We start from the raw sequence: 24,790 nt of genomic DNA on the forward strand, positions 1-24,790 counted from the left end.
CCGATTGAGGTCAAATTGGGGCCTGGCAATGTTTCGGGGGTTTTTTGTCCCTCGGGAGAGTTACAACACTAAAACTGGATTCAACTGAGGATGCCTGTACCTGCAAAGCAAACGGACCGCCGGATGGTCGGTGGTCCGCCTCCGAAGATTAAGTCAGTAAATGTTCGGAGATAAAACGTGCGGAAGTAAAGTTATCTGCTTGGATTCCAAGCTCAGGTAAAGTGTTGTGTGTTCCTTGAAAACGACAGCTCTGTGGTAAGTGACGTATTGTCTCGTATTGCGTGTCAAAAATTCTCTCTCTGTCATAAATGACATAATGTCCCTATTTATAGGGTCCTTTTGAAAAGTGTGCCTTCCTAGGATCTGGTGACCTAGTAATTAGGTCACGCCGTTTTGCGGCGCCTCGGGATTTGGGCCTTAGAAGGCCGCCATCCCAGGGCCAATGCCTGAGTGACACGTGTCACTGTGCCCAAAGGATTTTGAAGCACTTTTTGTGTGACACGCGTCGCCACCTGAATGGTCCCTGCTGGACCTTCAGTCCACGTAGGACGGAGAAGAGTCCACCCTCCACGTGTCATCATTCTATAGGTCCAAATGGGACCTTTACGGAGGACACGTGGCACTTTCTGATTGGGCCACCTGGCCGGGTATAAAATACCCAAATCAGGTTTCATGTTAAACTCAGGGCTCGAGGTAATTTTGTAAGTGGCCAGGTTGCATGCATGATAGTGTGTTTCGATTACGCTTATGTATTCAGCATTGCTGATTGTGTGTTTGTATGTTTGTTTAGCCTTGTCTTTATTTTGCTCCTACGATGACAAATTTCTAATGGCGAATAGTGGGGACAATTTTAAGAGAAGTCTAGGTGAAGCGGCATATTCATGTTGGGGTTTGAGTGAAGAGCGAGTCATATTCTAGTTTTGTTTTGAATATGCATTATTATTATTATTATTATTATTATTATTATTATTATTATTATTATTATTATTATTATTATTATTATTATTATTATTATTATTATTATTATTATTATTATTATTATTATTATTATTTAATGTTGGATTATTGTTATTGTTTGATGAAACTAATGCATTGTTTTTAATATAATTTGTTTTGAAAGGGCCTAGAATGGTTCCAAATTGTAAGTTGGACCTTGTTTGACTTCACTTTCGTTTGGTGGGACTTTTGAACTTGGTTTGATTTAAATGATTTTTGACAATGTCTTCCGCTGTGTATCTTTGATAAAGCTTAGCTGTTATCACGGTGGCGGTAATGTTTTAGAAATTCCTATTTCGTATTTTAAAAAAGGTAATACATGTATTTTAAAGTAAGGAAATTTCTATGGTGGTGGTGTGATGGAGCGGCATTGGTGCGAATTGGAGCGAGGTGCTGGTGGTGTGATAGAGGGAGCGGCTCTAAGGGTAGTTTTGGTGGTGGTGTGGTGGTGTGGTGGCACGACGAGGTGGATACGTGCTTGGTTGCTATGTGGCTAAGGGGTGGCTGGAAGGTGGCTAAGGGGTGGCTCGAAGGTGGCAAGACCTCACTAACGGAAAACTTAACGGAACATGGACGGAGGTACTAAAATCTATATTTTTTACATTTAATGGGTACCCAAAAAAAAAAAGTTTAAACGAGTGCGAAAATTCAATTAGGTCCATTTTCAACGTAGCAAAATTCAAAATTTCCTAAATTTAAGGCCGGAGTTCAAGTATACTAGACCTTAATTGAATTACTCTCCATGAGATGATTGGAATAATTTTGTTTACCTTATAAAAAAGTTAAATGGAATCTTACTTTATTTGATTATTAGATACATCATTAGATCATCACCTTACTTTTTGATTAATTCGAGCCTTTTTTTTTTATAATATTTTTTCTCTTTAATCTCTACTTCAAAAATTGTAGAAATCCAATCAAAAATAATATATGTACTACTTTTGTTCAAATTATATACAACGATTAGGTATAAAGTGTAAGGAAAAATGTTTACGAGTAATAATTTAATTAAACGATGTAATATAAAAAACGGAGAAAGTATATTGGCCATGTTTGGTAAATGACTTTTTGGATATCTTTTGGCTTTTGCCTTTTTTATGTGGTCAAACAGTTAAAAAAAGTGTTTGGTAATTTGCTTTTAGCCAGCAAAAAAGTTGGCTTTTAAGCCAAAATGAAAAAACTGTTATGAGAAGGTTTTTTGTTGGCTTTTGGCTTGTTGACCCACAAATTTATCTATCTATATATAAACTAAAATAAGAACCGCTGACATCAGTTCTGCTTACGTGTCACTTTCTTATTTAATTTTTTTCCCTCTAAATGCAAGGTTGATGTCATATTTTTTCCTTTTTAAGCTATCCTATTTAACATTGCTTTGAAAATTAAGTTCCATTTGAATTTTTAAATTTTGGGTTTTCTACACATATTATGCTATTAGTTATTTATAAGTTGTTAACAATAGTTAATAATATAATTTAATTGAAATTTCTTAATTAAATATAAAAATTATGCACTTTTGGGAATTGTACATTCATATTTAATTAAAAATTAATTAGGAAAACGGAGGAAGTAGTTATTTTCTTTTAATATGTGTTAAAGTCTATGATTCAATTCTTATTATAAAACCTTGCAACGCACGGGATTAACCTAGTTATCTAATTAACAAAACAACCAACAATTAAATTTATCAAACACTTCTATAAACAACCAACTTAAACAACCATTATAAACAACCAAACATTCCAACGGATCAAACAAGCCAAGTGAACCAGTAACCGCTAACCGCTGTTTGCTAAAGAAGACCATTATCCTTAAATACCAAGGATATAGAAAAGTAAAATGAGTAGAGTGTATTCCTCCCCAAAAAACATTCCTTATTGCCATTTTGACAGGCACTTCTTACAAAGAAGATATACTTTACTTTTCTTTCTTTCCCAAATTCAAAGATCCCAAAAAACCCAAAACCAACAAACAAAACAAAAGGATGTTGTTATTTGTCGCTCCCATTTTACCGGGTAACGCTCCCTTTTTGTCTTGAAATTCCAATTTTACCCCTAATATATAAATACGGTTTTTTCCTTCCCGACCAACATTTCTCACTTTCTTACTTCTCTCTCTAACTCTCTTACTCTCCAACTCTCTTACTCTCTAACTCTCTAAAACACTCTATTTTTAAAAAAAAATTCAAAAAATTTTCTTCATTTTTTAAAAAAACAAAAATCATCATAAACACAAAAAAAAATGGGTGATTCGAGGCGGATTAGGCTGAGATTCGGAGGGAGGAGCTTCGGCGGCGCTGGTGGCAGCGGCGGAAGCGGCGGCGGCGATGGTGGCGAAGAGGTAATTTTTTTTTTTTAATTTCGGATCCCAGGAACTTCCGCCCAGAAATTCCGGATGTTCCATGGAGGATCCGGAAATTCCAGGCGGATCCTCCATGGAACTTCCGGAATTTTTGGGCGGAAGTTCCAATTTTTTTTTTTTTTTTTTTTTTTGCCCGTTCTTAAAATTGTTAATTTTAATTGTTTTTTTCGGATTTTGTTTTTTTTTTGTTATTTAGAAGTGTTATGGTGATTATTGTTATTATTATTGTTGATATTATTATTATTATTGTTGTTGTTATTATTATGGTTAGTATATTTTGTAATGTAATTATTTTTAAAAATATGATAATTTTTAATATTTTGTTGATATTAGGTTTTTATTATTAATGTTAAGGTTATTGTTGTTATTGTTAATTTGTTTTTTTTTTTTTTTTGGATTTTGTTATTTTTGTTGTTATTTTGAAGTGTTATGGTTAGTATTATTATTATTATTGTTATTATTATTGTTGATATTATTATTATTATTATTATTATTATTATTATTATTATTATTATTATTATTATTATTATTATTAGTGTTATTATTTTTAAAAATATGATTAGTATTATTATTAAACTAATTTGATATTAGGGTTTTTATGGTTATTGTTGTTGTTTAATTTTTTTTTTTTTGTTGTTGTTGTTGTTATAATAATATTATTATTATTGTTATTAGTAGTACTATTATTAATATTTTTAATTATGATTAGTATTATAGTTGTTGATATTAGTGTTATTATTATTGTTATTATGGTTATTGTTGTTGTTGTTAATTTGTATTTGTTGTTGTTGTTGTTGTTGTTAGTTATTGTTGTTGTTAAGTTTATTTGTTGTTGTTAATTTGTATTTGTTGTTGTTGTTGTTGTTGTTGTTGTCGTTGTTATTGTTATTATGGTTATTGTTGTTGTTGTTAAGTTTATTTGTTGTTATTGTTTTTATTAATATTATTATTATTATTATTATTATTATTATTATTATTATTATTATTATTATTATTATTATTATTATTATTATTATTACTAAAATCGGATTATTTTTTTATTTTATGTAGATCGAGGGTTCTGGTGCTCGACATGCAATATCACGACGTCTGAATGCGTCTGTTAGGAGACAGACATCTCGATCTTCACCGCTTCAGCCCGAGCAGCAGCAATACGGGTCTACTAGTGGTTGGTCGAGAGACCAACAGTCTGGTAGTAGTCGGCCCTTGTACTCTGCAAGTGGAGCACCCATATCTGACGAGGAAGACGAATGTTCGGCTAGTCATGCTGGTGACCGGGATGAAGAACAGGACCCTCAGGATTTCCATATGGTATATAGGGGTCAGTTTGGGAGATTTGTTGGTAGTGGATCGAGTCAGCCTACTTCCAGCTCTGCAGAGGCATGGTTAGTGCAGGAACCGATGCCGGGTGGGCCTGAGGATGGGTCAGTTATCCCTAGTTTTGGTGGTCACGTGGCACGGTATATCTGGATGGAGCAGGAGCGTAGTGTTTTGCGCTGTTTGAGTAGGACAAAGTTATGTTCTGACTTGTTCACTTGGCGAGGTCGTCAATCTGTGGAGGACCTTGCGGCGATTGATGCTAGTTGGTTGTCTCACTTGCCCGACCTGATGTTTAAGAGACTTGATTGGCCGTTGATTTCTGCTTTTGTTGAGAGGTGGCAGTCAGATACGAACACCTTTCACATGCCATTTGGGTTGATTACGATCTTTCTGCACGACGTGTACAACATACTTGGGTTACGGGTTGCAGGCAATATGGTGACCACTACTCCTAGCACGGACGTGTTACGAGACGTGTGCTCGGTCACCATGGATATGACTCCAGATGATCTGTCTGAGGTTTGCGGCACAAAGACCATTTGGCAGGGTAGTGGGGTGTTGACTGATAAGATTTTTGAGTCGACATTGGCGGTTGACCGGGATTTTAGTGAGCAGCTTGATGGATACTTGTGGTTAGTGCTTGGAGGTACACTGTTTGTAGACAAGAGTGGTAACCGTACGCATCCTTCCTTCCTCCACGAGCTATGTCACACGGATGTCCCTAATAACGAGTATGCTTGGGGAACAGCTGCACTGGCCTACTTGTATCGGCAAATGGGCACGGCATCACGGAAAGGTGCTGATTTGATTGCTGGTTGTCTCACGCTTCTGCAAGCGTGGATTTACGAGTACTTTCCGTGCTTTCGGCCACAGCAGGGTACCTTGACCCGGGACCTTCAAATGCCTCGTGCGTCTGCTTGGGATGTTGGAGCGGGATGTCCTAGCAAGAACCTGGAGCGCCTGTTAGCTTTTCGTACTAGGATTGATGCGCTTACTGACCGTGAGGTGAACTGGCTACCGTACGGAGCTGATCCTGCATTACGAGTGCCCCCCACTTTATTCATTGGCTGCATCCAGTACCGTAACATCATTGAGCCGTACATGCCTGATAGAGTGGTGCGCCAGCTTGGTTTCGTGCAAGGCATTCCCCGCGAGATCATCAGGCCAGAGAAGGCCAAGAGGACGACTAACTTGAAGATGTATCGGGTAGACTTCCCGACTGAGATGACAGCTGTGATGTGGAACAGGTTTGTCCCTGGGGTATCTCAGAGTGTTGTTTTAGGTGCCCTACCCAGGCTTAGTGCTGCAGCTCCTTCGGTTGCGCCTGGTTACATGCAGTGGCTGTACAGGTTTTCTCACCCACGGGTATCTCCAGGTGCAGGAGTTACAAGCAACCTGCCTGAGCGGACTAACACTGATTACGTAAGTATTTATGCTTATTATTATATTAACAATGACTTCTATGAATTTTTGTGTTTATAATATGTTATTGTTTGATTTGCAGTGGATGGGTCGGTCCATAGAGATTCACCAAAGAGCACTAGTTGAGTATCCTGAAATGTCGAGTGAGACTCGAACAATGACTGAGCAGCTTGTATTTGATTGGAAGTCAAAAATGGGACTTTAGATTATTTTGATTAGATGTTCTGTTAGTGGTTTTAATTATGTTATGAACTTATTTTTAATTTTTTTTGTAAATGTAATGTATAAACTGGACACTTATTTTATTTTATATTTGATGTTTTGTTGCATATCATGTTATATTAAAAGCAAATACATTTAAAATTAATTTCATAATTCTAATTTTCTTACAAATGTTCAAAGTTAGTGAATGTACATTACAAACTACCTAACTAATGCATCCCACATGTCCCTTCTCAATTGATATGCTTGATCCCATCCATTAACACTATCCTCGTGGTGTTCCGTCCACCAACCGGCGATCGGCGGGAGTGGTGAATCAGGTACAAGGTCAAGACGGATAAAATGTGATCCACCAACTGTAGCAATCACAAACTCTCGAGTCGGTGACCGAACCCCGTTGCGTGCCCTAAGCGGTAAGACTGTGATGCATGGGTAGTAGCAAGTTGGTACTAGGCCTACCCCGAGACAAATCACCCTTGCGTTGAACCACGTAGCAATAGGAAATAAATCTTGAATTGTAACCATCCAATGCCGCTCCCCGACAGCCCCACCATCCCATCGAATACGCTCCACGTTCATCCAAAGTCGCCCAAGCCCGTAAATCCGTTCGTACAAATCAGGATGACCAGCGATCTCGTTCGCTATTGTTTCCCGAGCGTCAAACCACTGATTTTGATCGCCAAAGAAGAAGTCGGCGACACAACGAAAGCCACAGTTCCCATCACCAATGACATCCTTCCAAGACATAATGTACGACAACATTGGGGCTGGAAGCAAGTTCAAATACCTGCATTGACTAATGTCACTTGGATCTACAACACAAAATTAAAAGATAAATTATTAGTAAAGCTACAAGTATTAAGTTTACATATTTTTATATTAAATATAGAATTTTAGTATTACCTGGTTCTGGGTCACCACCACGTTGAGTGTGTTGACGGTTCACATGCTCGAAATAGCTACGATCACGCCTAGTGTTATTTCTCTTCGGTCGACCACGAGTGTTAAGGTTGATATGTGGTTCTTCAAGGTGTGAATGGTTTGGATGTAGCTCCTCTTCAATGATTCGCGTTACATTTCGACGTACCGCCGGGTCACTTTCCATGACTTCGTCAATTAGGGACCGAAAATGTGCACCCTCCTCGGTCGAATCATTTACCACTTCAGGAATGTTAACACCATCACCAATAACCAGTATCTTCCAGAAAGAATGAATTTGGCTGCTATACAATCCTGTCTGTGCAACTATCGAATCATGTATCTGGCAAGCACATGGAAGACCATGGGTCACACGCATAGCACATCCGCACCGTTCATGGACCTGGTAACTCAAATCCCGCATCCTTTTCGTCTCCTTATCCAGAACTTTCAAGCAATGTTAAGACACTTTGCCATTTATACGTGACAGTGGCAACTGTCTGTACATCTGACCAATTTTAGACCTTGATGCCTCCAAGTCATTACGAATTTGTATGATGTGATTACCGATATGACAATGGACTCGGGCCCATACGGTATCCAAAGCACCTGCCAATGATTCTAATTAGTAAATTCAAATACAATTACAATTACGTAACAACGAGAACAACTAATAAAATAATACAACTAACCTGTGGATGATTCAAACCAAGTTTTCACTGCTGAATGTTGGCTCTCAACTCTGCAGTTGGTGGTGTTACCAAAATGAAGAATCTGGTTCGTCCAAAATTTCACAAATTTCTCCTTATGACAAAGCCATGTTCTCTGAACATACTGAATCACTTCCGGATATTTTCCCCACCTCACTTGCATGGCAGTTAGAGCACGATCATACTCCGCCTGTGTTGTTGCATTCACGATTTTGAACCATCTCCCAGCTCTAAAACTGACACCAACCATCTTGTTTCCAAACATCTTCGTCACCTTAGCCTCCACATCTCTGTTGATGTGCCATAGACAGAGTAAATGTGACGTCCCTGGAAAGACTTCTCTCAAAGCCGCACATAGCCCAAGATCACGGTCTGAAATAAATACAGATGGCTCTATATCAAACCTAATCAACTCCCTTAATCTCTGCAACACCCACCGATAGCTAGCCGTGCACTCGTCGCGCATGAAAACATATCCAACTAGAAAATTCTGGTTTGTCGGTGTCACGCCTACTATCTCAAAGAAAGGCATGTTATATCGATTGGTCTTGTAAGTAGAATCCATACCTATGACATGTGGGTATGTGCGGAGTATGTTGACCATGATCGGGTGCACCATAAATGCATGTTGCAAAACGTTGTGATCATCGTTCGTGACCCAGTAAATGTATTTACTCTCTCTCGCCAGATGAAGAAATTGCTGAACAACTCCTCTTCCTTCGGACATCTCCATCCTGAAGTCATTTCGGCAATTGTAAATGTGTCGGATGTTTGGATGATCATCAGGAAATTGTTCGGCAATAGTGGACATTGGACTTTGTCATGTCCCGCACAACCTGTTTTGCACCCGGACTCAATCCGCTCACTTTACGGTGACCCTTTGGGTACACAATCATTGGGTGGTTATGTGTCCCGGTGTGATCATTTTTCGCAATGATCTTCCAACTTTCGGTGCTCACATCATAATATATCTTGATGTAGAATGGACAACCATTAGCTTTGGTTTTGGTGTCCTTCTGTATCGCGTTCTCCAAATCTCTCGGCTTGCTCCTTCGTGACCGATCACATCGCAAATACCGATACGGCCGACCATCTCTGGTTTTGTTATAAGACGATTTCACCAATATAAATCCCAATTTTATGGAAACACCATCAGCCCATGTAACTGCATCGTCAAATGTAGGAAAAAACGTATCGGTGACAAAATTCCCACTATAATTCACACCGTCACCGCCTTCCTCAGATTCCATATCCTATACAAATTAAACAAAACATGCTTTATGTCAAAATAATAATAATAAAAACAATAATAATAATAATAATAATAATAATAATAATTATTATTATTATTATTATTATAATTATAATAATAATAATAATAATAACAATACTACTACTACTAATAATAATAATAATAACAATACTAATAACAATACTAATAATAATAACAACAAATACAAAACAATAACAATATTAATGATAATAAAAAATTATAATAACAACTACAAAACAATTTATAAGACCATAACATTAATTAATTAATAAATAATAATGATAATAAAAATAATAATAATAATAATAATAATAATAATAATAATAATGATATTAAAATTATATTTCTACTAATTAATAATAACAATATCAACAACAACAACAATAAAAATAACAGCAACAACAACAATAATAATATCAACTACAACAACAACAACAATAATATCAACAACAACAACAACAACTACGATAATAATAATAATAATAATAATAATAATAATAATAATAATAATAATAATAATAATAATAATAATAATAATAATAATAATAATAATAATAATAATATTTTCAATAATAATAATAATAATATAAATAATAATAATAATAATGAAACAAAAAATAAACATATTACTAATAATCATATTAATACAACAAAATTACATTAATTATCAAATACTAAATCACAACAATAATCACAAGACCACGAAAAAAAATAGAAAAAAAAAAACTAAATAAACATAAAAAAATTAAATAAACGTACTTAACATTTAAAAAAAAAAAATATGAATAGGGACATCCGCCTAAAATTTCTGGATGTCCCTTGGTACATCCGCCTAAAATTTCCGGATGTACCATGGAACATCCGGATTTTTTAGGCGGATCCCATCTTCCGCTTGAAATTTCCGGATGTTCCATGGTACATCCGGAAATTTTAGGCGGATGTACCTAGGACATCCGGAAATTTTAGGCGGATGTCCTAATTACCGAAAATAAAAAAAAAACTTACAGAATGATCCGACGCATTCTCCGGCGTACGTATGTTCCACTCGCCGTCCATGACCCAAGACCCGTCGGAAAATTTCACGATTTTTAAAAATAGAAAATTTAGGTGGTCGTGGGGACCGATTTGGTTGCAAGGTCGTGGGGACCGATTTTGGGAGGCTCGGGACAGCAATGTCGTGAAGTGAGGGGACCGTTTCATGTATTGTGTCCAAATGGGGAACAAGGTCCTTTTTATAACACAAATTGCATAAAGGGCATAGTGGTCCATTCAAGTAAAAAAGGGAGCGTTACCTGATAAATTGGGAGCGACAAATAGCAGTTGAGAAACAAAATCACCACCACCAAAATCCTTTCTCCCCTTTTCTTCTTCCTCTTCTCCTCTCTCTTTTTCCTAAACCCATTTCCCCAATTAATCTCCATTTTTAATCCTTCCCCTTTTTTTTCAATTTCTCTCTCCTCCCCTTCAATGGCGACCCATCAAACCTAAAACACCCCATTTCAAATTCAGCCCTTTTCTTTGTTCTTTTGATCCAATTCTTACAATCAAATGGGAGCGTCGCTCTCGAATTCAGCCGAGGGCGGCGCTAATGGCGGAGAATATGGCCCTGGCCTTGGTGACATACCGGAGGCCTGTATAGCTTGTGTATTCATGTATCTTACTCCGCTGGAAATTTGTAACCTTGCTCGCCTTAATCGTGCCTTTCGTGGGGCTGCTTCGTCTGATAATGTTTGGGAATCGAAGCTTCCCTCTAATTATCAAGATCTGCTTGCTCTTCTCCTACCTCTTGATCGTTACCAGGATCTTCCTAAAAAGGACATTTTTGCCCTTTTTGCAAGATCTATCCCTTTTGATGACAACACCAAGGTAATCTGGTTGTGAATTTTTTTTTGTTGAATTATATCAATTTGTGGAATTTTCTGATTAAGGTTGATCAGGGTTTTCATTTTGGGTAAATTGGGTTTAATTGAGATAATCATTTTTTTATTTTTATTTTTATTTTTAATTTTAATTTTACTATTGGGATTCTGGGTTTCCATTTTTTTTTAATGTGTTTTTTTTTTTTTTTTTTTTTTTTTTTTTTTTTTTTTGTTTTATGGATTGAGAAAATTGTGATTGATTCATGGGTTTATAGGGAATCGTAGTTTATGTGATTCTGAGAATTTTTTGATCCCTGTTTAACGCTTATCTGTTGGGATTTTCATGTAATTGGGGATTTTGATCAATGATAATTATAATTATGTGTGTTAATTCTATAGGTCTTAGCAATTATGGTTATTTTTTTTATTGGTGGTGAAGAGTTGGGTTTTTTTTTTTAATTGGATTAATTTTGCTGTTCTGTCTTCATTGAGCAGCAAGCGTGGGTGGATAAAGTGACAGGGAGGGTGTGCTTATCTATATCGGCGAGATCAATGTCGATAACTGGGATTGAAGATAGGAGGTATTGGAGTTGGATTCCTACTGAAGAATCCAGGTAAACTAATGGGATTTGTTTTTCTACTGTTTTTTATTCATTTTTGAACTTCTTTTGGGATTGTAAATGAACCCATTTGGTGGAATTCTCTTGTGGATTTTCGGTCGAAACTCTTAAAAGTTAAGAATTTGGAAGAAAAACTTGTGGAAGTGGGATGAGCCATTGACATTCAAGGTGTATAAATATATATGTAAGAAGGTAGTATTGGGTTACTAGCCACCATTTTATTGGAAATTTGATTTTGAGGTCAGGCCTTTTTTAGTTTCTGTTAAATCAATGAGAAGGCGTTGGTGGTGCTTAGGTATTTGTGGTTTGTTGAAGTTTGGTAGACACTGTAGTGGTGAACAATATATTGACTGTCTTTTGAATCAAGTAAAAGATTACTTGACTGTATAATGCTAAGAGGGTAGTTGGATAACTGTTTTTTTGTGGTGTTTGAGGGCAAAATATGATATGGATCTCGATGAGCCAAAGATGAACAGAGCTATGAAATAAAGGCCTTATTGACAGATATGGATTAGAGCAATTGTATTTAGGAGGAAGGCCAAGGAATCTTAAATCTGGTCTGTGAAATGGATTAGTTTTAAGTGAATTCTAGTTGAAAATTCTCTACTCCAAATCTCCAATTAATGAAAAACTAAACTCAATCCAAATTTTTTTCTTGAATTTGAAACCCAAAAACTAATCCCCTAAATTTGTGATTTTGTGACCCTAGGTCTCCGTTGATAATTAAAGTGGTCTTGCTCCTTACTCCAACTATCCTAACGAATTAATTAATGAAAGCATTCCAATAATTATTGGAATCCATGAAAGACCAAACCAATCAAACTAAACAATATAAATCGAAATCGAATATTAAATATTGGTAAAAATGAAACATAGGGTCTAGAATGGAAGATTGTTCTAGTGGAGTTGTATGTGCCTATAATGCATGATTTTGCAGCAATTAAACCCCATTGCAGCAAATTACAACTTTACGAGTTTTTAAAATTTTTTAAAGGTGTATTTTGATGAAATATAAAGTTTATTAATTCACATTTTGTGCTGTATTCTATAACACCTTGTTTGGGTTTTTTTTTTCTTTTTTTTTTTTTTGATAAATTTAAATATTATTATTGAAGTGTAAAGAATTTTGAAAGGAAGGGAAGGAAAAGGAAAAAGAAGGGAGGGAATTGGTAACTTATTAATATCATCTAACAATTAGAAAAATAGGGAAGTAAAGCTAAAGCTCCAACCAAGCCTAATTCGATTGATTATTTTAAAACTTTCTTTTCTTTCGATATTCTTCCAATTTTGTTGTGAAAGGAAAGTGATATTTTTGGGTTTTGAGTGGGGAAGAAGCTGTTAAGAGAGTGGAAGTGCTAGGCCATAGACTCATGGTGGTAATTTTGAGCTAAAAAATTTTGAGGCTTGAGGAGAGGGGTAGGGAGGGCGGGGAAACAAAATTCCTCCAATTTTTATTGGAAAGGAAAGGGAATCTTTAACGTTTTGTGTTGGAACTTTAAATTAGAGAAGAGTGGAAAGGGGGATTCTAATTGCCTTTTCGTTTCTTGATGCCCCCTGAACTTGTATGTCACTTGTTTAGCTTCAAATTATTGAAGTGATGATGAATAATTTGATAGTATGATTCAAGTGCTTGTTTGGTCGACACAAATATACATAGGAAGTAGGAGTTCCTAAGAATTTGAAGAATGGAGAGTTGTTTGGTTGGCAGAACATAGGAAGTTATGCTTTACAGAATTGGAGTTTACTGAGGACACCTATGTAAGTGGAGTTTTCTATAGTTAACCAATTAACCTTTTTTTTTTTCCCAAGGGACCACTAATAGATTTAAGGGTCTCTTTATAGAATACAACTTACAATGTTGTTAATAAACTTTTAATATTTGTATGGTTGATATCTCTGAAAAATTTAATTGCTGCAATGTCCTTATTTTCACCTTTGTACTCATTTTTTTTCCTTCTGCAATTTCCTTAGTCTATTTTGTCCTCCAACTTCATCAAATATGATTGGTCTTGAATTCTGTAATAATTCATTACCTATTCTTTTATTAATCATATAGATATACAATTAAGACTTTCCTATCAAATTATGCGCATGTCTTGTTCTATGAATCTTTTAATTTTTATTAATTTATCTTCTATTTTTATTAAATTTTTTTTAAATGTAAATGGATTATAGCTCTACCTCTTATTCGTCTTATGTTTAGTTAATGGCTACTAGTCTACTACTATATACTTAAGTGAGGTGCATAGTGATTCTATCAGCCATATGGATGACCTTTTGTGCTCAATTGACTGGTATTCACTATTTTGTAAAGATTTTACTATGGGAGTGAGTGTTTATTATCTTTGTTGATTGTGGCATCGATTTTACTATTTGTACTCCCTCCTTTCTTTTTCTTTTTTTGTTATACTCACATTGCTTTATTTTATTTTAGGCCTACCCTCTTTACTATCGTATGCTTTTTATCCATGATAACTACACCTTTCCACACACCCTCTCTTTATTCATCTTTTTCTTACATCCACCCACCTTTTCATTTCTCTCTTTTAATTTATTTTACGGCACTCACCTTTTTCATGATTTTCTTAATTGCGTATATACATTGACCGAGTAGAACATAAAAGAACGGAAGAAGTACCTCTTAGTATCTAAAAATTGTCACACCCATCTCTTACTAACCTGTTAAGTTATTTTACCTATGCTATTATTATCGTTATTTTGTTAGGCCCTTTTTGGTTGAAGGGATTTGGCAGGAAAAGAAAAGAAAGGAAAAGATTTTAATATATTCTCATGTTTGGTTTGATGAATGACATGAAAATTTAAAGGAAAGAAAGGGAAGTGAAAGGAAAGCCTCTTTACAAATCTTCAGCTTTCCTTTCCTCCCAAATTTGGAGGAATTTAACTTAAAAGAGAAAATAAAAGCATATTTCCTTTCTCTTCCCTTCATAACATTTCATTTACCAAACATTGGAAATAAAATCTCTTCTTTTCCCTTCTCTTCCTTTCTTTTCCCCTCCTTTCCTTTCTCTTCTTTTCCTTTACTAACAATGAACCAAACAAAGCCTTAATAACTTCTTTTTCACCTATCACTCTTTTGTTCTTTGATTCAGTTCTATATTAATGACTTTGGCAATATTTGGAACCATGTCATAATTATAACTTTTTGGCTTACTCGTTGTGTGTGTCACTTGCTACTAATAACAATGAAAATCCATTATCTGGCTCCCTTCCACCATAGTGGGCTAGGGGTAGTGTTAGATGTGGATGGAGTCATATGACATGTTTGCAATTGTAAAGGCATGCTTTCATTAGGATTTGATTGGTAATTTGTCCCTAATGTTTAATCAGACCTTAATAGTGTAATAATGTTATCTACTCATCTCTCTATGTTGTAAATCCTTTTCCTTCCAAGAGATCTGCAGATGGTAGAATGGGGTTTCTGCAATCATGTGGGAATTCTGACACTTGAGAACATGAAAAATGAGGTATGGGAACATAAATAGTGTAGTGTTCTCATTTTATGTCTTTCTTGGGGACTTGGGATCTAATTTTTTAGTTCAATAAGAGCAGGTGTCAACTTTTTGGGGGAACCAGAACTCTTGCAACATGTGGAAATGCTGCTGTTGAGAACATAAAATATAAGGTGTTGTAACATATGTAGCAGTTGCCCTGTTCTATGTCTTTGTTGGGGACTTGGAAGCTAATTTTTTAGCTGCAAGAAGGGCAGATGTCTATCATCTAGGACATCCATGAATGAATGCCAGAGAAATATTGGACATGCCCTGTCAATTCAAATGGGCTTCTACATTCCTCAAGAAGAAACAGAGGTTATATTATTTTCAATGTTTATAGGATGCCGAATAAGTTAGCATTTTGAGATGGTGGTCTTCTGTGTACTTAAAAAGTTTTTGTTTTTTAATAGGAATACAATTGGATGCTTTAGGTAAACAGGAATGAGACTGTGAATATAAAGGCCTTTATAAATTGTGTTACATTAATTTTAGATGATAAATGGACTAATGGGCTAGATGTACGTTTACTGAATTAACGGGCAAATTCCTTTCCTTTTTGGTTAGCCAAACAGTAGCTAGGATGAATATTCTGTTTTGGTTTATTGAAGGTATACAGGGTTGGATACTTGATTGCAGGATTAATCACAAAGCTATAAGATCTATGTATACTCAATTCCTTAATAATGACTATTGAAACTCCATTGTGTTTAGAATTTCTTGTAAGTGATGTAAACAATTACTAAAACTTGCTTTTTAGTTTCCATACTGTGATTCGATGTCATATTTTAATGATGATATGAGAAGTGTAGCATACTTTTAGTTTAAATGAGGAAAATGGATGTATTAAGAAAGTGATTATGAGATAATAAACATTACTTTTAGTTTAAATGAGGAAAATGGATGTATTAAGAAAGTGATTATGAGATAACAAACATTGCAGCATCAGAATGTTGGATCCTAGGATCCTTTTTTCAGTCAAAAGTAGAATATTTTAAATTTTAAAACTTCTGCTAAAGATTGGGATTGACCGCCTGTGTGGAACATGGAACATATCATCCTAAGCATTTGATCGGAAATTTAGCAATCTTGATAGCAAATTGAATTTGCCTTATGAAAGTCTTTTTTGAGTTAAATTGTTGCCCCAAATTGTTTAGTAAAGCACATGGAGTTATCTGTAAGTTCATGAGTCAAGTGACTGTTTAGTAATATTGCAAACCATGTTTCATTGCCTTGAGCATCAGGCAGCTACGGTTTCAGGGGATCTGAAAAGAATTTTTTTGATTGGATCAGAGAGGTAGAGCCTAGAGCCTTATTATATCAAGTATATTTGGTGTCTTGATCTCGTCTTTGGTGGGGAATAGAGAAACCCTTGGTATTATTTAGCTAATGAAAATTCAACTTCCTTTGTACTTCATATTATTTAGCTATTGAAAATTTTACTTCTTACTCTTCTTAGTTCAAACCCCATTTTCACCTCTCTTTTCTTCTGCCTACCTTACTTTAGAATGCAATCTAACTATTTGACTCAAACAGTTTCCTTTGTTTTTCATTACAGAGAATTTCCCTATTGGTTTTAATATCAGGTGCCTGCTTAACCAACTTAGCTAAGTTAGCAGGTGCATGTCTTCCTGCTCATGATAAAAGTTGACCTTCAAGATGCTGAATATGCTATCCCTTTACCTTGGTTATAAATTGGGCTAGTTAAACTTAGCACGCAAGTATAAGCCCAGTTTTATGGTGGGTAAGCAAATTTTGGAGTTTTAAAGAAGAGTAAAACCTCTTCTTAGGTCATAGTATCTAGTGACCATCAGCATCAATATTTTCATTTAGGCATTTCTTTTCTTTTGGTTTTTATGATTGGGTTATTTATTTGTCTGCTATCCTTATGTTCTGGACTGCATATGTCAAGCTATATGGTATACAATCTAAACTCCTCTCTTCTACTGGTCTAACTAACGAGATGAAGATTAAGGACACAAGTATGGTGTGCAATATTACTTGCATATTGCAAAGATTGCCTTTTAATAGGTTTGCAAAGATTACCTTTTAACAAGTATTGCAAAGATTGCCTTTTAATAAGTATTGCAAAGATTGCCTTTTAACAAGTTTTTACAAATATTGCAACACCTTTATATAGGTAACCTATACCTATATGCAATGTTGTGCTAATATTATATTCCAGAAGTATATCCTTTTTACTCTTCCTTCCAATAATTGATACTGAACTAAATGGGTCTTTCAGTCAGCTCATTTTCATTTTGCCTCTTTTGAACGGTCTAATGTTGATACTTTAATTAGTATTTTTACTGTGGTCTTAAAGCAGTGACTTTTTTCAATCTTTCTTGTTGGTAGCTTCTTTATATTAATTATCATCTATGATTTCCTTTCCAGGTTCCAGGTGATAGCTTATCTTCAGCAAATATGGTGGTTTGAAGTTGATGGTGCTGTACAATTCCCTTTACCTCCTGATATCTACACTCTTTCCTTCAGGTTACATTTGGGGAAGTTTTCAAAGAGACTAGGACGTCGCACATCTAACTTTGAACACACACATGGTTGGGATATAAAGCCAGTCCGATTTGAGCTTACCACTTCGGATAATCAGCATGCTACTTCTGAGTGTTACTTGGATGATTCAGAATCGGATGAGATGAAGGAAAGCCTGAAGCGTGGGTGTTGGATAGAGTACAAAGTTGGTGAATTTATTGTCACAGATACAGATCCTGTACCTGAAGTCAGGTTCTCCATGAAGCAGATTGATTGCACGCATTCCAAAGGTGGTCTTTGTGTAGATTCAGTATCTATCATTCCTAGTGATTTAAGAGAGAGAAGAAGATTGCTTTCAAATTAGCTATATCAAACAAATCACCATGCCTATTATAAAGTTAGCTGTCTGGAACTTGGTATCTATCATGCTCTGCTTACCTTATAATAATTTTGTTGCATGAGGAATATCGTATCTATATGGTTCTGTAATCTTCACTGAAATAGGTCGCCTTATTTTGCTTTATTTTACACACAAATTTACAGAGGAAGAATGTAGGAATATATACTGCTTTTGTTTGCTCAGATGCTTGATGAGCTTGTGATTAACTGGGGTTTGCTCTGATGTGCATTTTGAGCATGTAAATTATTTGTTGCATTTTTTATCACCACATTCGTTATACCGATGTCTTGAAAGGATTGTAACTTTGCAAAGTATCTTAGCTGACCATCATTTATTTGGTGTACTTCTATAAGCTCACCTTTCTGTACATTATTGCCAACACCTTGAACTTGAACTTTTACAAAGAGATGATAGATAGGTTTCGTAGAGATATACATTAAAGTCTTGGTTAGTGGGTAGAATGCCAACACCCATCTTCGGTCTAGCATGTTGGTGAACAAATGCTCTAGGATGTGCCGATAATAGTTATGGATGCTTGACTGTCTTAGTAATTATGTCTAAGTTTCTGCAGCATTAGTAAGCATGATTATCTTTATTCTTGCACTAGTTTCCTGCCCTTGCATTGTATGAACCTAGAAAAAGATGGCAGTGAGCCATGTTGGCTTAGCTTGCTGCTAGCATGAACCCATTGGATGCAAAACCTGGCATGAGGCCTCCTGGTTGGCTGTGGGCTGTGCATACAGCCGGTTTTTTTTACTTATCACTCTTGAATGGTAAGATTTAAAACTGTAGACAGTAACTTTTCAAGGGGAGGGTGGCCTATCACATAGAGCAACTTTCCCCGCTGCAACTGTGCTGCAGCAATCAGTGCCATCAGTAACTACTACTGATGCCATTTCCTGCTGATATGATGCCAACCATCTGTTTGTAGTTATGTAAACTTGGCTATTTATTATAGATTGTATATTTAAAGTTTTGAAAATGGTTATCTTAAAGAGAGATGTCATCATTCATTAAATTCGACCCTTTGTAAGCTTTTATTAGCTTAAATTCAAACTAGAGGAGTGATTTGTTATTTTTTTTTCAAGCATAATAGGCGTATTTCATACATAAATTGTACTGTACTATTAGTTATACAGTAGATGAATTTAGATAAAATAAGCCGAAAAAGTACCTTGTACTCTTATATATAACAAATTCTCTAATGAAAGAGACTAGTGCCATATAAAGAGCTGAAGTTAGGAGTTATCACAAGATGGTTAGACAAGTTTTTGAAACCCACAAAAAGATAAATTGTTGAGGTTGAGGTAGTGGATCTAGTGGAGTAGTGATATCGTTCCTCATCTTATATCCGTGAGGCTTAAAGGTTAGGGATCAAATTTCATGGGATTGTATAAGGGATTTTTCTAATCCCCTCTCAAATGAGCCTCCTTATCATAAAAATAAAATGTAATCAAAACTAGTATTGTAACAATTTTGTTTCAATATATTCCAATTCACAAATAAGAAATGGTAGTAAATTTATAGTTTCTTTAGAAATGATTTTCCTTTCAAGAAAACTCGTTGTAAATCTGTATAAGAGTCTTAATACCTTATTAGTTAAAGTATGTAACCTTGTTATTTACTCACATCCATCAACATGCATATAAATAAATTTAGTAGGATAAGGTTAAAGCGTGTGTGTGAAGTGTGTTAGTTTTAGGATCCAGTTCATATAAGCCGATGAGTAAAAAAAAATGTCAATATAAGTAACAAGAAGATATTTGTAGATATTTTAAGAAATACTCGTACAAGAAGATTATTTGTGGACGAAGGAGTATATTTCATGCTAAAGTCTAGAGATAACGCAATGACATATCACAATCACTCAAAATTAAATTTGCACAAGAGCAGTTCTACAACAATCTTGACTCCCTAGAAGAGTAGCAATTATCCCTCTACTCGGATACCCAGCAGTTCAGCACATCAGAACTCCTGACACTTTTCACTGATTGCAATTAGCCCCAAAACTAATACCCAAATATAACCAATTCAACTAGGGGTGTGCAGAAATTGACCTGGACCGGAAAATCGACCGGGACCGGACCGGTTGATTCTGGTCCGGTCTTCGGTCCTCACAAATTGGGGATTCCGGGTTTCCGGTCCGGTTAAAAACCGGAATATTACAGTCCGGACCGGAATGTGTATTTTTGTAATTTTTTGGGTGAAAATTTTAAATTTTATGTTTAAATTTCTAAAAAATTTAGGTACAAAACTTGTAATTTATAAATTCTAAGTGTAAAATAGGAAAACACGCAAACAAAAACAAGACGTTAAAAATATATGTATATATTAAGATACTAAAATGAAAAAGAAAAATAAAAAAATAATGTAACCGGTCTAAAACCGGACCGGACCAGAATAAACAGGTCTGGATCGGTACCCAGACCGGTTTATTACGGTCCAGTCCCGGTCCCCAAAAAAATTCGATTCCAGGTTCCGGTCCCGGTCCGGTCCGGTTTTGGACCGGTGCACAGCCCTAAATTCAACAATGAAAGATTAAGAGAATATTTGTTACTTTTATATAAACTCTTTTTTTTTTTTTACCTCAAGTATTCTTGTCAGATTCTCAACACTTGTGCGTAAAAATTAAGCAATATTATTCTTTTTTTTTTCTTTATGTTTATGTAAAATAGCCGAGTCTGTCACTTGAATTGTGGACCAATACAAGTATCAAGTATGACATACGTGTAGCATACAAGTAGAAGTATAGGAGACAACTTTCTGTTAACACTGCAAGTGAATTAAGGGTTTACACTGTATTTAAGCAGCAAATGACTCGGGATTGATGAAAACACAGTATACAGTACTCTGCATTCTTCAACTATCTCTTTCTCAATTTTGTTTTTTCTATTAACAGTTATGAAAAAATATTTTAAACCAAAAAAAAAAAATAAAAAATTGCAGGTAACATCTACTCATTATATGCTTCACATACTAGCAACCTTCCATTAAATTGTCTTATGCTATGTTTTTATTTCTCTGTTAACTGCTAGAGCTCTGTTTGGCTGTGAAGGCGTGAGAAGAGGAATTCATAGGCTGTCTGTTTTAATTAAGACCAGAATTTGGGGACCTGATGGTGACTTTTGATGCCATCCAAACAGGCTCTCTATTTTGTAGTAATGCCCTTTCAAAATTTATTCCTCTTTCAGTTTAGTTTATGTTGTGAAAAGATGATGTAACTTTATGATTGATATTTTAAATTTCACTAGGTTATTACTGGTTAGTTTCACAAAGATGAGAGTAATCGAAAAAGTACCCTAAAATCAAAGTAAACCTATTTTGTATTGCTTAGACTTAGGAGAATACGTACTCAATTATCCAACTCGGCTATTTAGTGATTTTCTTATAATGATTTATGTCAAAATCAAATCAAAGGTTTGAAATATTTTTATTTATTTATTTATTTATCTATGTTTGAGAGTAACACAAATTATTAAGAGATTTTGCTATCATAAAACTAAATTCTAGAAAAATTAAATAAGGATAAAGAGTCAAATACTTTACTAAATTTTTTATTGTGGCTTCAACCTTGTTTAAATAGGTGATGGAGAGAAAGTTCAACAATCTCTTCTATTACAAAGAATATATTGTGCTTAAATTCATAGTATTATACATGATAACACCATTCTTTATCTACCAGCCTTGGTAAATCATCTATGCAAAGTTGCTGCTAGCAGTCTTAAACTGTCACATAACTTAAAAGAGACTACGCAAAAGAATAAGGCAATAGGAGAGGCATGCGCAAAAACAACAGGTAATTGAACAACATTTTACCAAAATATGATGCACGTCATGCTTCACAAAATCACAGGTTGTAACAAAACTAACAACGTGACAATCAATTTTGGACAGCATGAATTCACGTCTAGAAAAATCTAGCACATAAAACAAAGTTATGCAGAGGCATCAATCCCAAGCTAGCTAAAAGTATTAATTATTACAGTAGCAATTTTAGCCTACCATCCTTAGAGAAAGCCCTTTTTTAAAAGATAAAATTTTCACATCCTAAACTTTAAGCCAACATTTCTTGAAATTATTAGAGTGAAGTCCCTTTCTTTATATTGTTGTCCTTTTTTTTTTGTCAAACGATTTAAATAAACAATTGAATGATAAGTTACCCAAATATTTTGGGATAGTTTTAAGTCGAAAGTAACCAAATATGGATTGGAATACTAAAATCTTAAGGAGCATTCCCGAGATCTCTTCCACCAACTCACTTTACAATTCTTGTAATCAATATGATCGTTTTTCTGGTGAGTTTTCACTGTTACATTTATGTATATATTCTCATTTTGTTAACATTTTTGTAGATAATATAATCTTAAAGGTATTTCAAGCATATTGAATAAGTCATGTTTTTATGCTATTGTTGGGATTTTTTATTTATTTTTTTTTTTTAAATAAAACAAGTATTAGAAGTCAGTTGGTTATTATGTTAATATTCTACTCCGTATTGTTATCTTTGGTAAATATCTTTTAGGAGTTTTAGGTAACCTTAGTTTGTACTACATACGAAGTATAAGTTTGTGAATATCACTACAAGGTAAGCCATTTTCTCCAATTCTTCTTTAGTTTAACAAGTTGGTTTGAATCAGGCTTCTAATAGTCACCCGTTTATGAATTATCGTGTGGCCTGAAATATTTTATTATAGTCATCGGTTTATGAGCTATCATGTGGCCTGAAAATCTTATTAGTATGAAGTACGAAGTATTAGGTTTAGAGGAGCTTGATTCCTTGCTTTAAACAAACTCCTTTATTTTGCCTTTGGTGTTATTAACATGAATATTTTAGCTTTTGTTACTGTTTAGCTTTGTAGTTTGATTAAGCATGGATATGTCAAAATAATAAAATATTATTTTTTTATGAGTTTGTCCAATAATATTGAGTTCCCATTACTAACTTTTATTATACTCATTTAACTTTTGCAATCTTTATAACAGTACAAATAGTGATACGGAACAAACCTAACTTAAGTTATGTTCATAATCTTGTATAACAACTATTGAGTATAGATATTTTCATACGCTAAACATATATGCACCATTATAAAGCTTATATTAGCTTGCTCATTATTTATATTCCCCAAGGTTTGGAGGTGATGAAGCATCATGGTGCAGTTGAGATGATGACCGCAAATGTTATTCCATCAAATATGGAAAGAGACATGGTTATGATGAGCTTTGGCAATCAAGAAAAGATGAAAAGGCGGCTAACGACAAATCAACTAGAGTCACTGGAGAGTAGTTTCCATGAAGAGAGGAAACTAGACCCTGATAGAAAGATGAGGCTTGCTAGAGAGCTCGGCCTTCAACCTCGGCAAGTCGCGGTTTGGTTTCAGAATAGGAGAGCAAGGTGGAAGGCTAAGAAGCTTGAGCATTTGTATGATGCTCTTAAGCTTGAGTTTGAAGTTGTGACCAAAGAGAAGCTGAAGCTCCAAGAGGAGGTTAGCATCTATCCTTCTATTAGAGACTAAGGCCCTAAGAGTTTACATTTATGTGTTATTTTAGTTTTGCATGATTTTCTTTTCAAATGATGAGGATTATAAATACCATAAACATATAACATTATTTTACGGTTAATTGTCATGTTTATAATAAATGTCACACTGTTAATAACTAACATAAGTTTGGACATTGTTAATTTAATTTGAAATCACATTGTGACTTTACTTGTGACAAATTATTTGAGACAAAGGTAGCAATGATTATGATGACGAAAAATGGTACAAGTACATAAATTATCAACTGGCTAAGAGATTGGATAAGTTGATAAGGGTTTTATTCCAATTTAGTTTGGGAGAGCTTAATCCACTGATTGGGGCTTGATCCGTTCGAATTCGGATTAGTTAAAGTCTAGTTAGCTTTAGATAACCTGGTATCTTTATACGAATTGGTACGCAAATTCAATTGCATGTTAAAGGTTACTTCTAATTTCTAAAGCCTAATGGCCGTCAATTAAATGAGGTTTTCAACGTGTATATGCTATGTTATAGTCCGTACAAGTTTTATACATCAATCAATTAATAGTTAAAAATAAAATGAATGAACAGGTACAAAAATTAAAGTCTATGCTAAAGGAACAAGCTACAAAGAAGCAAGTCTACAACAGCTATACAGAAGCCTCATGTGAAGAGACCGTTGAGAGTACGTCAGCTGCAGTTGCAAACCAAAACAAAAGTATTGGTCGTGAGCACAACAAAGAGGGTCACTTTCTCTTCAATGTTGACAATTACAACGCAATATCATCACCTTCTTATTGGGGTTCTCTTGCATGATTGATCACACCTTATGTTTTGAATTTTAATTATATAATCTAACTTTTATTAGAAAAATTATTTAGCAAGATATGTTGATTAGTGGTGCAACTAGTATTTTGGGTGCTTTTGTATGTATGTACTACTAGTAATTGAGAGCTTCACTACTATAACATGATGATGTTCTTACCAAATCTACTTTGGATATTTTGCTCAATCTATAGACTAGAGTATTACGAATTAGGATTGACTGTACTGTGTCAAGTTCAAGTATGTGAGTATTATATGCCCCATGTTAAAAATAAAATATTACGTAAAGTGTTTTCACTTTAACCGAAGTGGACTAATTCTCCTATTATCAATTAGTTTTAGTGTGACATCTCATTTGATTTTGTAA

At 34.8% G+C, this 24,790-nt stretch overlaps 2 protein-coding genes across 2 annotated transcripts; both read left to right on the forward strand.

Annotated features, from left to right (window-relative positions):
* Window positions 1–10,567: 10,567 nt before the first annotated feature.
* LOC145623822 (F-box protein PP2-A15-like) lies at window positions 10,568–18,374 on the forward strand. Its single transcript, XM_081676698.1, has 3 exons — window positions 10,568–11,085; window positions 11,574–11,692; window positions 17,602–18,374. Exons 1-3 carry the CDS (start codon window positions 10,768–10,770, stop codon window positions 18,059–18,061), a joined length of 897 nt encoding a protein of 298 aa, XP_081532824.1. The 5' UTR covers window positions 10,568–10,767; the 3' UTR covers window positions 18,062–18,374.
* A 3,731-nt stretch (window positions 18,375–22,105) lies between these two features.
* Window positions 22,106–24,577, forward strand: LOC145611491 (putative homeobox-leucine zipper protein ATHB-51). Its single transcript, XM_081666826.1, has 3 exons — window positions 22,106–22,392; window positions 23,228–23,583; window positions 24,190–24,577. The coding sequence occupies exons 1-3, from the start codon at window positions 22,299–22,301 to the stop codon at window positions 24,412–24,414; spliced, it is 675 nt and encodes a 224-aa protein (XP_081522952.1). The 5' UTR covers window positions 22,106–22,298; the 3' UTR covers window positions 24,415–24,577.
* Window positions 24,578–24,790: the final 213 nt, after the last annotated feature.

This window comes from Chenopodium album, chromosome 3 (assembly GCF_948465745.1).
Source record: "Chenopodium album chromosome 3, dcCheAlbu1.1, whole genome shotgun sequence".
Lineage (NCBI taxonomy): Eukaryota > Viridiplantae > Streptophyta > Magnoliopsida > Caryophyllales > Amaranthaceae > Chenopodium > Chenopodium album.

Coding starts and splice junctions, on each gene's coding strand:
- LOC145611491 (XM_081666826.1), top strand. CDS start 22,299: ATGGATTGGAATACTAAAATCTTAAGGAGCATTCCCGAGATCTCTTCC. Junction 22,393..23,227: donor TCAATATGATCGTTTTTCTG/GTGAGTTTTCAC, acceptor ATATTCCCCAAG/GTTTGGAGGTGATGAAGCAT. Junction 23,584..24,189: donor AGCTGAAGCTCCAAGAGGAG/GTTAGCATCTAT, acceptor ATGAATGAACAG/GTACAAAAATTAAAGTCTAT.
- LOC145623822 (XM_081676698.1), top strand. CDS start 10,768: ATGGGAGCGTCGCTCTCGAATTCAGCCGAGGGCGGCGCTAATGGCGGA. Junction 11,086..11,573: donor CTTTTGATGACAACACCAAG/GTAATCTGGTTG, acceptor TTCATTGAGCAG/CAAGCGTGGGTGGATAAAGT. Junction 11,693..17,601: donor ATTCCTACTGAAGAATCCAG/GTAAACTAATGG, acceptor TTTCCTTTCCAG/GTTCCAGGTGATAGCTTATC.